At 36.1% G+C, this 19,339-nt stretch overlaps 1 protein-coding gene across 20 annotated transcripts in view; it reads right to left on the minus strand.

Moving 5' to 3' along the window:
* STARD13 (StAR related lipid transfer domain containing 13) overlaps positions 1 to 19,339 on the minus strand; it is a 750,665-nt gene that overhangs the window by 73,067 nt on the left and 658,259 nt on the right. For 19 of the 20 annotated variants that reach the window (XM_072616415.1, XM_072616414.1, XM_072616416.1 and 16 more), the window contains 2 exons: positions 5,774 to 5,845; positions 3,392 to 3,473 (listed from right to left, as the gene is read on the minus strand). In XM_072616415.1, the coding sequence (XP_072472516.1) occupies positions 3,392 to 3,473; positions 5,774 to 5,845 (154 nt within the window). Of the gene's footprint in view, positions 1 to 3,391; positions 3,474 to 5,773; positions 5,846 to 13,657; positions 17,755 to 19,339 lie in introns of those variants that run through there. The other variant, XM_072616430.1, reaches the window with a different exon arrangement.

Raw genomic sequence — 19,339 nt, forward strand, 5'->3', positions numbered from 1 at the left:
ATTGCCCAGTCTGTACCACATGAAATAATTAGTACCACATAGCAAATAGGGTACGGAGAAATGTGTACATTATAGGCAAATAACATGTAAGAATGATTAAAATACATCTTATTTAACTCTCCTTTGCAGAATAACAGGTCACAGACTTAAAGAAAACGTTCCTTGGTTTTCTTGGCTGACAGTTATTATTCAGAACTTCACATCTGAAAAGTATTTTTAAATTATTTTGAAGGCTCTCCCTCATAACACTCCTGCAGATAATTTTGCAGAAGATGTCCTGATAGAAAAGGTCAATGACTTAACCAAGGCCACACAAATAAAAAGTTATCAAAACAAGAACTATAATTCACAGATCTCATTCCTGATGGTCGTAACTATGTCCACTGACGCCACGTAGCTTTCTGTAATACAGAGCCCTTCATATACATAAAGCATAATAATATCTGATTTTTTAATGGGTTTCCTGATTAAAACCTATCATCTTAGAATCTTATTTAATTAATTTGGCTTACAGTTTACAACTTAAACAGACTTGAATACAATTTCAAAATATTCAGTTCTGTATAGTCAGTCACTAGGGTGAAATGGGGAAATACCTAGTAACTAGTAAACAACTGCTTCTGTTTGAAGCACTTCTGGGATATCCAAGAGCTAACACTTTCTCAAATTTATCACCTGTAGCCAAAAACCGCTTCACATAATATAATCTCTCACAAACGGTCAACTTTTTCCACCCTGTCTTTTTCCACCTAGTCCCACCTATCTAGAGCCATGATCTGTGAGTAGAAGTTACTTTACAGTACCAATTACCCTGGTAAACACACAATCGTGTTCTTTCTGTACAGAAAGAAATCAAGTCTGATCAAAGGGAAGGTAGGAACAATAAAATAAACCTTTATTAAGCTCCTACTATGTGCCAGGCACTGGGCTAAGCACTTTACAAATATTATCTCATTTGATCTTCACAATAATCCTAGGAGGTAAGTGCTGTTATTACTCCCATCACACAATTGAGTGAAGTGAGGCAGACAGGGGCTAAGATTCTTGTCCAGGGTCACACAGCTTGTAAGTGTCTGAGGCCAAATGTGAACTCAGGTTTTCCTGACTCCAGGTCCAGGACTCTACCCACTGTGCACCCTGGCCACCTTTACATCGGGCAGTTCTATATTTTGACTTTACAAGGGAAGCCTAAATAGTACCATAGTTGTTGTCCTTCGTATCTGAAGAGGACTAAAATGACATCACTATGTTGGGGTCAACGTACAGTGCATTTAATTACGGCTGATCTGACCAACAGGAGCTTGGAAGGCTCTATTAGAGGTTGGGCACAAATAGCATATAAAATGTTACCATAAGTATCTGCTATAAGATGGATGAAGGCAAGTTGAAGTGATGAGGCACATGTAATTCCCATTATGTGTACTCTGATTATGTGTCAATTTTTATATTATATCTATCCTCTTTGCCTTTAGAGCTGTGAGCCTCTCCTACCAAAGGAAGAAAAACAGGAAGGAACATTCCATTCTCACAAGATAACTCTGTAGTTCTTTCATTCCATTCAGTTAATTTAGATGCTAAAATATTACATTTGCCAAATGTAGCAAATGGAAAAATAGGACTTGAGGCAAGTCACTGCAATTCTCTGGGGCTCAGTTTCCTCCTTGTAAATTGAAATGATCAGAAAAGATGTCCCCTAAACTCTCTTCTAGCATGAAAACTCCACTATTATATGCATCTTATATCAAAATCCCTACTAAATATGCAATCAACATCAGCTGCTTACATTTTCTTACCATCCAATTATTTACTTCATCCTGGGCCTCAGTTTCCTCATTTTACAAATGAGATTAGACTAAAAAACTTAAAAGTCAGTTGAAGCACTAAATCCAATGAACCTACAATCACGTTCAAACTGCCTTCTAAGCTTACAACTTTATTAAACTTCAAAGGTCATTAACATACCATTAAGTGCCAACTCCAAGGCATTTTTTTCCAATCTTTGTCTTTCTTGACCTCTCTGACACATCTGATATTGCTAACCACACCTTCCTGGAAGGAGGGAATGGGTTTCAGGCATGAAGGACAGACAGAGACAGGATGGAATATCATGAGTAAGGATGAGTGAGGAGGCCACTTTTGCTGGCTCACATAGTGTGGCAGTGGGAATTGTATCCAATGAGGCTAGAAAGATAGGTTGGGAAGGGTTTTAAAAGCTGAATAGATAAGGAAATAGGGGCAGCTAGGTGGTGCAGTGGATAGAGCACCAGTGCAGGAGTCAGGAGGACCTGAGTTCAAATCTCACCTCAGACACTTGACATTTATTAACTGTGTGACCTTGGGCAAGTCACTTAACCCCAATTACCTCATCCTGGGTCATTTCCAGTTATCCTGATGAATACCTGGTCACTGGATTCAGATGACCCTGGAGGAGAAGTGAGGCTGGTGACCTGCATAGCCCTCCCTCACTCAAAACAAAGTCAAGTGCAAGTCATGTCATCATTTATCTGATGGCATGGTCTTCTTTGGCAACGAAGGACAAAAACACAGATAAGGAAATAGAAAGCCACTGGGCTTAGTTTCATAAGGAGTCATGTGGTTAGATCTGCACTGGAGGAAAACTACTTCAGGAACAGTGTGGATACACTAGAATGTAAATAGACTCGAGTCAGAAAGACCAATAATGAAAGAGATCTAATACTCTAAGTGAAAGATGGTGATAGCCTGAAATAAGGTGGTAGCTGTGTGAATGGAAAGACAGGATAGGATGTCTTAGATGTTGTAAAGGTACAAAGATTTGGCAAATGATTGGATGTAGGGCTAGGAAAAGTGAGGAATTTAGGATAATGATGAGACTACAAATTTGTGCAACTGGTAGGACAGTAGTGCCTTTGACAGAAATAGGGAAGTGTGGAAGAAGACAGTATTTAGGGGAAAAGATGAATTCCGTTTTAGACATGTTGAGATTAAGATGTGTTCAAAACATCCAGCATGAAATGTTTGATAGGCAATTAACTGATGATGGAGGACTGAAGGTCAAGGGAGAGATGGGGCTGGATGTTAGAGATCTGGGAGTCATCGGCATAGAATTGACACAAATAAATTTAAGATTCAGTCTCTAGCAAAGTGCTTTGCACTGAGTAGGTATTAACAAATGTCCACTGAGTGAATGAACAAAATTGTGCAAGAACAATTACAAACTTTTGAATGAATTAGTGAATAGGTTTAAGTACATTTATTAAGGGCATTACATAATTATTTACTTTTTGCATTAAACAGGACATGATATTCTTTTGTTTGAAAATGTGTCACAACATTATTCATGGAGATGATTATAACCCAAATCCTTCTGGAAGCTAAAAGATGAAATGCAAAAATGTTTCATGTGTTTTACCTGCAAAGGGGTTCTACAAGGTCCTTTTCAAGAAAATCATGATCCTTCTTTACAGCTTCGATGTTGATGGGAAATTGTGAATCTACAAAGAAGACACATATAAACACTTGATTTAATAATAAAAAAATTCATGAGGAATATAGCACCTTGTTTCTGAAATAGAGGGCATCTACTTTAGTCACTAAAATGCTACATAATCCATGAATCTAAATAGTAGGTACCCCTGGGTAAAAAAGCTCTATTGATAAAATTTAAGAGAACAGATGGTTTCATTGCAAATGTGATAAGTGCTTTTAAAAGTGTGAAGAAAATTGAGCTATGACAACAATTATGTGCCTGACCTTGGGTATGATCAAATATTAAGCAGCCTAAGCTTTTCTGTCTCCACATTATCAAAGAGGTATGTTAACCTGGGCTCTGAGAAACATTCTTAAAGCAGACATCTGTACTAAGGTCACTTATTTACACTCAATTGAATTTATGAGCTATCTTGCTGAACAGACACATTCTCTCTCAGGAAAAAGAAATGTTTTTGCCTTTAGTTTCTAAAATGTCTCCTAAATCCCAGGTACCTCAAAAACTTTCTTTTTATTAATACTAGCAAAGAAATGTCTATTTCCACATTGCCACCAAAAACCTAACCATCCTTCTAATTTTTATACTCAGAAACAGCTGCATGGCTAACAACATGCTCTCTCCCAACAGTATCGTGGGATCCCACTCATCTGGTGAGTTTAAAGTACTGTCTATCATGTATGCTTGGCTTATAGATTAGTATTCAGAACTAAGTGTTATTAGTCATACATAAAAGGCCAGTACATTAATTTTCAGCACTATAATTTGCATTATTTTCCTTTCTATTCACTAATCTCATATTTTGGACCCCAAAGTTTCAAAATTCAAGATAAATTACATCTCGTTTATCTGTACTCAAACTGATGTGTAAACTGCAACCTACAATGATAAAAACTATTCCCCCTCTGGTGGCCAAAGTTATGAAAGTGAATTTCAGCCATTTTAAGATAAATACTGTCTCACTCATAATATATTCAACATATATGTTTATATGCATCTGGGGAAGCACAGTTTAATTAAGATTTATATGAATTTCTCATTAATTATATATGGATGTTTCACATTTTAAATTAATAATATTTTGGATTCACAAAAAAGATTCCAGAGTATGCTTATAGACATTTCCCCCTTCCTCCCTCATATTCCAGCAAGAGAAGGGAAACTGAGTTTTTTACAGAAGGAAGTGAGGCACAGAGAGGGGTAAGTGTCTTGCTACAGGTCAGTAAAGCAGTGAAGGCTCATCTTCTATATTCCTCAGTCTTTGCATATTATCCACAGAGATAAATGTGCAGAACTGGTAAAATAAAGATGACACTGTTTACAAATAAAAACTTTCCAGTAGTATTAGCTACAGCTTTGATACAATTTTAAAGACTGATGTTTCATTTTTTAACTACTACATAGTTCAAGTCAACAAAAAGGAAGCATTCCATGGGCAATTAGACACTTAAAATGTTTGATCCAAAAAATTTATCAAGACTTTTTCCCTCCACATAAGATGATCCAAATTCGAGAAGATGTACTGACATACTCTGATGTGATTTCTAGGAAACTTACTATAGAACGCAAATGCTAAACCATTTTCTGGGGCTTCTTGGCAAGGCAAAAATAGAGAAGAAGAAGTTAAAGGTACTGCAAAGAGATGACTAGAGAGAGTGGGGCACATGGTAAAGAGACACTGGAATTGGTGGAAAGCAAACAGAATAGAAAGCAAAGGAAGAAAAGATTTTTTCCTAAACTACAACTGTTTTTGCATTTCCACACAAAAACCTTACAGTACAACATAGTAACAACAGCTAACATTTATATAGCACGTTAAGGTTTGCAGAGGGCTTTACACATATCATCTCATTTGACTCTTACAATAACCCTCTGAATTACGTGCTATTGTCAATCTCATTTTATACATGTAGAAACTGAGGCTGAGAAAGGTTGAGGGACTTGGCTTAAGTTACACAGATAGTAAATGTCTGGGACAGGATTTGAAGTCAAGTCTTCCTAACTTGATATTCTGTGCTATAACCACTAAAGGAGGTAGCATAGTAGAAAATTCTAGACTCATAGGACCTGAGTTCAAAACTTTCCACTAACACTATTTGTGTGACATTGGACAAATAATCTACTTCCCTGGGCCTCAGTTTCATTACCTATCAAAGAAGGGATTTGATTAGATCATCTCTGCCCTAGACTTGGGATCCTATGAAAGCCTGAGGAAACAGTTGAAAGACAAAAGGAATCTTAGGGCATTGGCATTAGGTTAGTCCAAATTTATTCTCTCTGGATGAGAAATGAAAAATGTAAACATACCCTCATAGAGTTGAGCATATTGTGGAAATCCAGCAGCCCGCAACCAGTCACATGCCTCCTTTGCTTCAATTTCTGGAGAGTAGAAAAAAAAACACCATGGAATATATGAATCAAAAAGTCACAAAGTTTCATAAAACTTGTTTCACTGAAAGAAAGAATAGGAAGTTATCATTGTGCCTATTATTAACAAAATTATACAAATGATTCTCCAGTAAGCTGTACAGTGAAAGCAAATAACTATGTACAGAGATGGGTAAGGAATGAATTCATATCATAAATTGCTTTAAAAAGCCTATTATAATCTCCACAAATATTTTGAGTATAAAAAGACAACAAAATAGACTCTTAAAAACACAAAAGCTCGGTCTCCATCAGTAGGACAAAATGTATTATTTACCAAAACACCAGAGACTCAGATGACTGAGTATGAGGAAATACCTCACAATGTAAGATACTGTCTCTCTGTGACAGGACTATTAAAAAAAATAAAGTAAGCTTTGAACCTGAAAACTAGAGATAATGATACTTTGTCTCTCTCCCTCCCCTCTGTTTCTTTATTTCTAGGGATATTGGGAGGATAAAAGTAGATAATCTATGTGAAAGTATTTTGAGTTCTCAGGAATAAAGGTGCTACAGAAATTCAAGTTGGCATTATATTTGTTGGCATTACTGTTAATGTTCACTTGGCCAAAACACATTATAACAATATGGGGATTAGACAAGTACATGAAAAAGGTGCAGCATTTTTTCCATGCACTAGAAAAGCACACTGACCAGGGTCCTATCCTGAGTCAACAGAAAAGCTCAGAGTGGATGCCAGTCCAATGCTCTGTCTTTCTGGTAATCATTTTCAGCACTGACACACTAAATGATCATTGAACCACCTGTCTAGAGAAACTGTCTTGTGAAACAAAAGGATACTGTAGTATGTGAAACAGGGCACTTTTTGACCTCCTGAATCATTTCCTAACCACAATTCTCTTAGATAAATACAAATGTAAGGGGAACAGAAATTCATTCATCAAAGCCAGTTTTCCCCAAACAAGATTACCCAGCCAATTATGACAGTTTTGCAACAAGTCCCCTTCCTCCAATGCTTGGATGAATCATTGTCAGATTACTGTACTTATATGTACTTTGACGTGAGTTTTTTCTATAGTCATAAGCCAGAGAGTACACAGGGTCCTTGGGACAACTGTTTAAAACAAAGTGACAAACCCTTACATAAGACAGCATGTCTATGTTGAAAGGTAGAGATATCTGTACAGCACTATGCTTCAACCCGACAGAGTTATTTAGAACATGCTAGGCAAACAAAACAAAGGTCAGATACTAAGCCTTGCTATGAAAAACCTGGACACAGATCCTAAATGTTCAGGGTAACCCACACCCAGAGCCTCTCTGATCTAGCTAGAGCTGGGCTGAACTTGTCAACAGTTCAAGGATGCATGCAGCCTGTGCAGGTCTCTGCCTCAAAGCACAAAGTTTTGTGAGAGAAGTAGTAGGATTTTAGGTGATCAAGAGCTGGATATAGTGTCGGAAGACTTAGATAGCTGTGTGGCCTTGAAAAAGTCAATCAATTCAACTCTCCTTTTCTTCAACTGTTTTTGTATCTTTGAAGGAAGATAAAGGAATTTCACTTTGATTACCACAGTGCAAATATTTGAAAAGAATTGCAGGAAAAGCACAATCTGATTGTAACTCATGGAAGGGGAGAGCGAGGTGTCAATGATTCATTTCTTTGTTATAACAACCTTTGGTCACTTAGATTTGAATATTTTTTATTAATATGACTGAGGAAATGGTAATGAGGAAATAACTTTCCATTTCTTGACATGTTCTGAGCTTAAGAGAAGGTCACTATGTCTAAGACAAAGCCAGAAGACTGTATTGAAAGACAAAGATATTTTTCCTTTTGTACCATTTAATATAGGCTGTTAGGCAACAGGATTTCTGACAGAGACAGGATCATAGCATTAGAGACTCCTAATATATATAAACTCCTAATTTTACAGTGGAGGAAAATGAGATCCAAAGAGGCAAAATGGCACAGAGTTATCAGCTTAAAAAAGAATGAGAAGGGAAAGGCAGTGGTTTGAATAGGACAAAGAAAGGCTCCAAACAGACAAGGGTGCAAAAGGAAAAAATAGTCCATTATCCAGAGAAGAAAGGAAATTTGTCCTAGGTAAAAGTAAGGAATGGGAAGGGATAGGAGGTCAAGGGAGGGCTAGGTAAGAATAGTCAGATAGGAGGTCATTTTACATAAGGAGGATCACAGAGGAAGAGGTTTCAGATGTCATCTAGTCTAACCTATTGTTTTTTAGATGAAGAAACTCAGGTTCAATAGACAGTAAGTGACAAAGTTGGGCTTTAGACTTAGGCTCTATGACTCCACATCATTCCAGTATGCTTCACAAGCTCCTGGTGGAATAGCAACTCTCAAAAATTTTGATTTAAAATTTTATTTTGTTCTGAATTTAACAGAGAACATTTTCATATTCAATGCACAACAGAAAAAGAGGATTATATTAGAAACCACAAATTACTATTACATACAGCTTGTTTTTTTAAAAAATATATAATAAATTCAATGTCATTTTCAAATCTGTCCTGCTTGTCTGTGTTTTCCTCTGAACTTCAAAAGAGGCTGTTTAAACTGAGCACCCCAGGTGGCTAGTGAGATACACTTTAGATAACCCATAATACCTTGATAATTCAACTTATGAGAGTAACAGGTTTCTTAATAACTAATGACACAAACATAATAATTCAACCTAATTAGCCACTATCAAATTTGATTGTAGACTATGAACTTGAATGGGAAAAAGCCCTGCCATTCCTTTTAATTATGTAACCATTTATAATAGCTCCCAATAACCTCTGAATTAATGTTTTTTAGGGCATATGACCCTACATTAGCAAAACAAATTTGGGGGTTAAAAAGAAGACATTATTACCAGTGTCATTTAAATGACATTTCAGAAGAATAATTTGAAAAATTCTTGTTTTCTGTTGTACACTAAGCAGCTAGCTCAACATATAAAATACTTGAAGGGCTATTAAAGATCACATTTTGTCAGTTTTATTTGTTTCCTCCCTATAGCACACACAACAGTCTCTGTGGTAACCATAGTGCTATGACAAAACAAAGCTACCTAGCACTTCTGCTCCAGAGAGCTTATTGCTAGAAGCTATAGTGTGGTACTCTAGTGAAACCACACATGTCAATTCTGGTTCATGTTTTGCCTTGCTGGAACCAGTTTCATTTATTTGAGCCTATGACTTCATAATGCTAGGATCACCACTCTGGAGGAATACTTTCCTTCCTTTCTCTCTGAGCAATTGGAATTTCCCCTGGGATGGGAAGGAAAGCATTCCTTATATGGATTTTGCTATTCTCCTAATATCTGTTGTACTCCTGTACCTTGAGGCTTTAACCACAGGCCCCTGTCATCAGCTTCATTAAATAAGTGGTGCCCACCACAGACCATGAGACTTATGGGAAAGGAGGAAGAAGTGGGAAGGATCAAAATGCTTGCCCTTTGTAAAACACTGAACTTCTGAGAACTCTACTTTCACTTGACCTCTCTTTTGCGGAAAAGGAGTGGCTCCACAGCCTAAGCAAAGGAATTAATGGAGAGAGGAGATGGGTGAAGCTCCATCGATGCTAGGTCATGACTGACTGAAAAATGAATTGCTTAGCTTCTCAGCACAACAACCTACAACTCATTTGATTTAGTTCCCCAATGAATTTTGCAGAGTTGGCTCAGTTTTACATTCTAGCTGCTGCTCTGCTTCTTGCTTTCTAGTTATAAGGAAAGTAACCAAACCCTTCTGTGAGACAGTTTCCTCATCTGTCACTGGGAATATGATGTTGACTTCCAGATAGAAGGCACAAAGTCTGACTCTAAATATTGTGAGAGATTGCTGCTTCATGCTGTTATCTATCCAGCCCCTGAAGACTGGAACATTTGGATTTGTTTATTCCATTATATTCGTGAGAAGACCATAGAATTTTGGAAATAAAAACCTCAGGAAATACTCTGGCATTCTTAATGGGGTTTTTCCCCCTCAGAAGACTGGTTATTTGTAGTTTAAATAAGCAATTTACAATGTAGTCTGATTTTTTAATATTGCTCAGTGTGTATTACTAATAGGAATCCAGCCTCTTTTGAAGTTCAGAGGAAAACACGGACAAGCAGGACAGATTTGAAAATAACATTGAATTTATTATATATTTTTTTAAAAAACAAGCTGTACGTAATAGTAATTTGTGGTTTGTAATATAATCCTCTTTTTCTGTTGTACATTGAATATGAAAATGTTCTCTGTTAAATTCAGAACAAAATAAAATTTTAAATTAAAATTTTTGAGAGTTGCTATTCTACCCGGAGCTTGTGAAGCATACTGGAATGATGTGGAGTCATAGAGCAGAATTAAAATATAATCCAAGAGAATGTAGAATAGTAGAAACTCACTAATTCAGATGAAATGGGGAAGAGAAAATTCTAATTAAAATCTATAAAAAGTCTGGTTTTTATAAAAAAGTTTTATAGATTTGTAAAAGTCTATTAAAAAAAGGCTGTTTTATTTACTTTCAGATATACATGTTTTGTATAGTGGGGCTGCTATAAATACACACACATATATGTATGTATGTATGTATGTATCATATATGTCTCTATATACAGGGCAAGTAGGTAGCATAGCAGAAAGAACATGGGGTTTGAAGTCAGGAAGACTCACTTTCCTGAGTTCAAATCTGGCTGTGTGACCCTGAGCAAGTCACCTAACTCTGTCTTGGTTTTCTCATCTGTAAAATGAACTGGACAAAGAAATATCTTTGCCAACAAAACCCAAAATGGACATGACTGAAATGACTAAATAACAACAAAAATACATATAGATACACACACAAATATAAACTTGTGATAATAGATATGTATGTGCTATTACAGAATATATACACAGTATCAATACATGCATACACTGGGCATTACAAAAGTCTTAGTGCAGTTTTAAAATACTAAACCTTGAACAAAATGCTGCAAAGCAAAGATCTTCTAATTAAGAAAAAACACCTAACTAGAGAAGTAGTTAATAGAAAGTAGACTGGTGTTAGAGTCAAAGGAGCTAGATTTGAGTCCCTTCAATACGTACTAACAACGTGAAGGCGTGTAATTCACATAACCTTTTTGACCCTCAATTTCCTCATCTGTAAAATAGAAGTAGTAATATTTACATTCTACCTCATGAAGCATTCTTCAAAAAGCAAGCTATGTTTAGCAAAAAAATTCAACATAATTACTAATAAAATTCAAGAAGAAGTGATAAGAAAAGAAATTCCATTTAAGTTGAAAACAGAAAAAAAGTATTAAATTAACAGAAATTAACCTACAGAGATTTATAGGATTTTTTTAAAAGACCTAAATAATTAGAAAGAAATTCAACATGTTCAACTGAGATATTACCAATACAATAATGTAGCGCTAATAGTAAAATAACTCTATAAATTGAGTAAACAAAATGATAACAAAATACATTTGAAAGGCTAAAAATATCTCCAAGAATAGAGGATTAAAAGAATATGGAATGAGTTTAATTATAATCTCTAAGAAGATGTCTCCTAGATCTATACATTCAGCCTTAGTTTCTCTTCTGTGTTCCAGTTGCAAACCTTCAGCTACTAACTAGACACTGTGAGCTGACTATCCCCTAAGCAACTCAAACTACATGTTCATCATTCCTTCCACTGGATCTTCTATGTGACAGACTGTCAAATACTTGAAGACAACTTTTACTTTCCCTGAGTCTTCTCTTTCCCAGAGAAATCAATCCCATTTCCTTATGTCAATTCTTATATGGGATGAACTTAAGACCCTTCACTATTCATACCCTTGGAATTAATAATTTACTGACAAATATTCTTAGTTATTTTTGGTATGGATGAGATTAGTAGAATGCTCCAACCTTGTATTTTCTACCTCGTTTATCATGACATCACAGTATCTCATGGTACATCAAGGCAAGCTGACCTCAAGGCTTCAGACCGTCTCCTTACCACCCAGAATACTCCTGTGTGCTCCGTCAATTCTGCTTCTCATGTCTTTTACATTTCAGCATAGTTCAGAATAGGTTTGAATGGTTTTTTTCTTTTTTTAATTCAAACCAGTTATATCTGTGGGCATACAATTTTTGAAAGCTCTCACTGGTATTAATATAGGACGAATTAAATCCCACAAGATATCTGCAGTAGTCACAATTAGCACTACTGAAGTGTATAAAAGGTATTAAAATTTCAAGAGGCCCATAGTTGTCAGCTAAGGATAATTCATATGACTGAGCTAACATAAATTAATGACTATTTAGTGTGAATACTACTTCTTTGTCTTCAGATGGAACTTTCCCAGAATGGTTAAACAACAAACCTCTAATAGCACCTACGTCCCAGGGTTGTTGTGAGGATCAAATGAGATAATACTTGTAAAGTGCTTAGAGGAGTGCCCAGAACATAGCAGGAGTGATATAAGGGCTAGTTATTATTATCTCTGCTTAATGAAGTTTTTTTTTTTCCTGTGGTCACACATTGGTTTAGTATTGTTTATCATTGCCACCTCAGTATCTGCTCATTCTATGAATAGCTATATGCCAAAGTCAAGTGAAATATGTAATCACCATTATGATTATTGTATGGAAATAGGGGCTAGACTTGTGATTTCATTGCCATGGGATACTCTAAGATAGGAAAATTCCCTGTCAATGCAGGTCAGCACCTTTCCTGTAACTTATAGGCTCAGAGAGCTACTTAGAGTCCTAAGAGGTGAGGAGATTTATCTAGAGTCTCACAGCTAGTAAGACTTCTGAGGCAGGATTCCAACGCAGGTCTTCCTGACTCCAGGCCCAGCTTTCTATCTATTGTGCTACCGAGTTGCCTACCATCACATCAGGATTTGAAGGCAGGCATTCCTGATTGATATCTATATGCTCCTCTCATTAGTATCCAGAAATATAAATGATCCTCAGAATCCTTTTTGGTCTAAAAAGGCACTCTATTATTCTGACCCCATGTCACTTATAAAAAATACAATTCCTCTCAATCTACCTTAATTTGGGGCACCTTTTTTAAATTAAGGAATAAAGATACAATTTTTTTAAAAGCATGTTAGATAAGATACAGAGGTTTATCTCAACTTATACAATATTTATGGAAATCTTTGTTTTGGTTTGGACCTGTGACATTTTTTTGGAGGGAGGAGGAAAACAATTGGATTAAGTGACTTGCCCAGGGTCATACATCTAGTAAGTGTCTAGAGTCACATTTGAACTCAGGACCCCTTGACTCCAGGGCCAGTGCTCTCTCCAATGTGCCACCTACTTGTGCCTACCTGCGATCCTAATGTGCAAAATACCTAACCCCATTGTGGAAATTCTCTCCATCAATGTAGTTCCGTGGGCAATTCATCTGTCTTAGAGACCAAATGATATACTGTTAAGTAACTTGCCCAGCACTCTCCCCCTCTGAAATATACTACCTGTGTGACCCTGGGCAAGTCACTTAACCTCTGTTTGCCTCAGTTTCCTCATCTATAAAATGGGGATAATAATAATAACACTTACCTATCAAGGTTGTTGTAAAAATCAAATGAGGTAATTGTAAAGCACTCAGCATACTGTCTCTTGGTATATGAAAGCACTATATAAATGTTGGCTGTTATTATTATTATTAATTATATTTGGGAGATATAAAGTACTGCATTTTAACATTTATAGTGATACAAAAGATATTGAAAATCATATTGAAAAGTAGTAAATGCAAACACTAGATTTCAAGTCATAATGTCTGCCTTTAAAAATTTTTACTAATGTTTGTCATTATGATCTTACCAGCTTTGGTTGAAATTGCCTTCAGTTTTCAAAGAGCTTAAACTGTACTTTGACTTGGCTTCTTTCACAAATGTGGTCACTATTTTCCATGATGGTATTTCCAAAATAAAAGAACAAAAACACTGAAGTCACATGCAAATATCTGCACATGTATCAAAATTCTAAAGAAATTCTCAATTTCTTCTATGACCTCTGCTATTCCAACTTACTACCTCTGTGACACAAGGCTCACCACTTCATGTCTCTGGCCTTACCTTCCATCTCTGTACAATAATGGGGTTGAACTAGATGACATTTAAGCTGTTTCTGCTCTAAATTCTCCAGTCCTCTGATTTGTGCAATTATATCCATTTGGGGTCAATATTGCTTTTTCTCTAGACTTTCCACAACAGACACAACTTTTCTGAAGCCAGAAACCAATGGATGGAGTTTTTTTACCCATTGATCTTAAATTCCCTGCAAAGATAGAAATTATTACCTAGTGACAGCTTAACCAAGGGAGCTTTTTAGGAACAAGGTTCCTAGTCTTAAGTAAATATCTTGAGCAATGATAAATAAAATACATACAACTCCAAACCAATAATCCCCAAGAAAAGTGAAACAGAAAAGTCATTCTCCTCCAGTCAAATACTTTTCAACCAGATTGTTTTGACTCATGTTTTCCATGAGGCAGAAGGAGCTCTTTATTCTTCCTGTTCATTTTGTACATACTGTTCCAATCATGGTCTTGTAGCATTTCTTTGGGATGCTCCATGGACAGACAACCGTATGTACACCTCTAGCTTTTTGAAAACGCCAAGCCACTTACATGAACTGATACCGAGTGAAATGAGCAGAACCAGGAGAACATTATACACAGTAACAACCACAGTGTGCGAAGGCTGTTTCTGATAGACCTAGCCCTTCACAGCAATGCAAGGACCTACAACATTCCCAAAGGATTCTTGAGGCAAAATGCCATCCATATCCAGAGAAAGAACTATGGAATCAGAACGCAGAATGAAGCAGACTATTTTCTCTTGTGTTATGTTTTGCTTTGGTTTATCTCATGGTTTCTCCTATTTGTTTTAATTCTTCTATGCAACATGACTAATGTGAAAATGTGTTTAATAAGAATGTAAGTGTAGAATCCATATAAGATTGCAACTGTTTTGGGGAGGGAGGGAGAAAAAATTTAAAACTTATGGAAGTGATTGTTGAAAACTGAAAACAAATAAATATTTTTTTTAAATAGAAAAGCAAAGGCTAAGTCATCAGTTGCCAAACAGTACCAGGAGAGTAGAGTTTTAGCAAGTATGCCCAATCAGGCAGCAGAGATAGAAGATTGGATGACGGGAACTAGATCTAAAGCCATAAAAGATATACTGGATTAGAAGGAAGAATATAGCCAAAAGGTTCATCATATACCCCTGAGTAATTAGCATCCTGGATATGTGCTTTGAGGGACTGGGATGCAATAAATAGTACTGCCTGTGAACAATGACTGTTTAATTTAATCAATACTTATTAAGTGTCTGCTGGGTACCAAACAATGTATAGCCCTAAAGATAAAGTTCAGATAAGACATGGCCCAGCCCTCATAGAATTTGCAGTGTTGTAGAACCATTTATAATGCATGTTACAAAGCATTTTCCTCCCAAGAACCCTGTGAAGGTAGATAGCAAAAGTATTATCATACATATTTTGAAGATAAAGAAACAAAGCTTAGAGTGGTTCACCAACCAGACAAATATCTATCAAGTTCCTAGTTAACTGCCAGAGTTGGGTTATCTGACAAGTTTAACAGTCTAGAGTGCATCATCATCAGAAGGTTTTCTGAATTTCTATCATAGCATCCTTTTCTATACTCATTAAAGCTTTTAAAAATATTCAAAATACTATACTATCATTTTGTGAACAAGCAGACATATTTACATATATAATAATTTGTTGTGGTTGAGTCATTTCAGTTATGTCTGACTCTTTGAGATCCCATTTAGGGTTTTCTTGGCAAAGATACTGGAGTGGTTTGCCATTTCTTTCTCCATCTCATTTTATAGATAAACAAACTGAGGCAAACAGGGTTAAGTGACTTGCCTAGGGTCACACAGCTAGTATCTGAGGACTGATTGAAATTAAGGAAGATGAGTCTTTCCAACTTCAGGTGTAGCACTGTATCCTCTGTGCCACCTAGCTTCTCCATCATATGTAAAGATAGGCATATACACACTCTGTCTGTATTTATGAAGGATTATTTGTTTAAATTTAGTTCAAATATTACCTGAGCATCATCATATCCCAAAACTATTTTGATACAAAGGCATTTAGCATCAGAAAGAATATATAGTGCAAAAGGATCATATAGCACCTTAGCATACTTTCCCTTAATCCCAAACTCATAGTTAGACCATGTTCAGTTTCTAACATCTTGAGAAACATGGTAAAAAGAATATATTACTTTCCATAAATTTAACTTGCAGTTCAGTTATTTATGTCTTTGGTTTCCCATAAGATCAAAAAACTCAGTCTTTATTTAAGTCAGGTAGGTGGTACAGTGGATAGAGCGCCAGGTCTAGAATCAAGAGGTTCTGAGCTCAAATATGAACACAGACACTTAATAGCTATGTGATCTTGATAAACTAGAGAGGGAAATGGCAAAACACTTCAGTATCTTTGCTAAGAAAACCCCAAATGGGTCACAAAGAGTTGGACACAACTGAACAACAATAACATTTAATTAATCCACAGAAAATGTTGTATAATTGTTGTATAATTTTATTAGCTGGCTAGTTAGAAAAATCAAATCATCAGCATCCTTATTGACTGGCACAAGGATAGAAAGGTTTATGTAAAATGTTTATAGGGCATTTGTCCAAGGGTATCTTTGGCTGTCAAAAGCTGAAGACAACTACAGTATTGGTTCAGGGATCTGGCTTTATAAGATGCAATCATCTCTCTCAATAACGAGAAAACTACCATGTCCAATTTAAGCCACTAAAGTTTTTAATTTTTTTTTTTTGCTGCTACAGGCTAACAGCATTTTATTCAATACAATAAGCATTTATTAAATGCCTACAATGCACAAGGTACAATAACAAGACAGTCCCTGTCATCAAGAAGTCAAAATGAATTCAAAGAATACACAAAGCAATACAAGACAATCTCAAGAAGAAAGTGCTAGTAATTGAAGCTGGGCTGAGATCTAGAAAGACTTTGTAGAATATAGACAGCACCCAATATAAACTTTGAAGGAAGCTAGGGATTCTACTAGAAATTAGACAAAATTTCAAGCATATCATTTGGCAACTGTATGAAGGGTGGACTGGAAAGAGAAGAAACTGAAGGCAGGGAGATCAGTTGCAGGCTATTGCAGCAGCCTAGGAAGGATAAAGGCAGTCTGAACCATGGCAGAGGTTATATGAGTAGAGAGAACAGGCTCATAGTTCTTCAAAGAAGCTTAAGAAGCATTCAGTCGGATAGAAGGTTAACAAAGAGACAGCAATAGTCACAGAAGCCAAGGGAGGAGGAAGTGTCTAGAGGGAAGGTGGAGACAACAGAGTTAGTTAGATGCTGGAGAGAGGTCAAAGAAGGATGATGGCTGAGAAGGGTCATGATACTACATTGAAGGGAGTAGTCCTTATTCTAGTGGTGGGGTTGGAAGCCAGATGGCAAAAGATTAAGATGTGAGTCAGAGGCAACAAGTGCAGAGAATCCTTTTGAGGAGTTTTAGAATGCTCAGCGGAATGTCACTGATAGAATTCCTACATGATCACTTTAATTTTGTGCCACTCCCAATGAAAGTAAGTTGACCAATACAGAGGTTGTACTAGTAAAGGTACACATTGTAAAGTAATCAAAATATCTTTATCTGATAAGAGGAGATTGGGTCTGGCCTAGAGAGGTTTGTCTTTCTCTTCAATCCATAGCATTGAATTATGCCTTTTCTTCATGATTGATGTTGCAGTAGACTATCAAACACTGATAAATTTTATCACTCCATAGCCAGCCCATGACTTAAAATGTAGTCACACATACAGTAGAGAATTTCAATTAAGAATAGTTATTAATATGCTAGTATTTTTCCAAAATACAGAGTGCGTAACTTCTACCATAAGAAAGAACAGTAATCAAAATGACAACAAAATTTTAATTCTCTATAATTTTCCCAGTTAAATAGCAAATATCTTTTTAAAAAGGTTTTTATAAGCTTTAATGCTTATATTTTAAAAGCATACAATCTTTGATTGAAAGAATATAATAGAAAAGAGTATGACTTTTGTGAAAGCCAATCTCATTCAAACACAAAATGAATGGAAGGCACTTTTGGGACACACAAAACACTGCCTCAGCTATGTTGATTGAGTTAGCCCTTAAAGTACGTGCAGAATACCAATACCTTCAGGGCAACAAAAGATTTCTTTATAAACAACATAGGAGAGAAAATGTAAAATTCTACTAAAAAGATGTTACTTGAAACACAAAAAAACTTCTAGGTTTAAAAAAATGTTTGAAGAGTATATAAAGAGACAAATGTCGGACTTTTTGCTAATTTTTTAAGTCTTCCAAGAATAGAACTGCTACCGAATTCCAAAGAAAAGACTTGGTAATACTCTTGGGATCATACTATGATAGAACATTAAGAGCTGTTAAAGAACAATCAGTTGGTCCAAGCTCCTTATTTTACAGATGAGGAAACTGAGGACCTGAAAGATTAAGTACTCCAGCACCTAAGTTACCTTAACTCACTGGACATTGACCACCATCTAAAAGAGCATGAGTGGAATAGTTCTGGGCATGCTTGCCAACTGTTGGTGGAAACAAATGACAGTGACTGTGTTAAGGGTTTGGTGCATAATGATGGGACTGTTTAGGGATTACCTTATTTGGAGGGTTATATCTAGCCCACATGGTCATTGTTTTAATATATTTTATTCATTTATCTTCTCTACGTATAAAGAACTGTTATCCATGCTTTTGTTATTGACTCCAATATACTAGGCTGGTGTGATGTCATTGAAATGCACCAAGTGGAGAAGGAACCAGAATTTAAGGAGACAAACTTTAACACCTACAAGGGGGACCTTTTAGAGGAGAGGTGCTCCTGCATTACCTTCTGTTATTAAGTGGAATACATAACTAGCAGGGTGAATATAAGACTTCCAACCTCTGTCCTTCAATAAATAGACCTTCAATAAATAACTGAGTAGCAATATTTTTTGGCTGGATCAAAATCCATCCTCTTTTCTCTGAGCATGTTGTCAATACACTGGTTTAGACCCTCTTCACCTGTCACCTAGATTACCTTAACAACTTAATTGATCTCCCCACTTCCAATCCATCATTCACATAATTGATAAAATAAAACAATCTTCCTGATCAGGTCTGCTTTACACACTCTCTGCATAAAAACTTTCAGTGGTTCCCTATTACCTACAGGAAAAAAATGTATGTTTCTAAATTGGGCTCCAACCTACCATTCCAGTTTTATTACATGTTCTTACTTTCTAAACAGCCCATGTTCTGACCAAACTAGATGACTAGCTATTTCCAATTTTGTCCTATATATTCTCCCATTTTTATGAATTTTGAAGGAGCAATATCCTTACTCTTTTGTCATCTTGGCCAACTGAGAGCTTTCTTTGCCTTCCATGTTCAATTCAGGGTATCATCATCTCCATGAAGCCTTCTTTTCCTCCTCAAATT

The sequence above is a fragment of the Notamacropus eugenii genome, chromosome 5, assembly GCF_028372415.1.
Source record: "Notamacropus eugenii isolate mMacEug1 chromosome 5, mMacEug1.pri_v2, whole genome shotgun sequence".
Classification (NCBI taxonomy): domain Eukaryota; kingdom Metazoa; phylum Chordata; class Mammalia; order Diprotodontia; family Macropodidae; genus Notamacropus; species Notamacropus eugenii.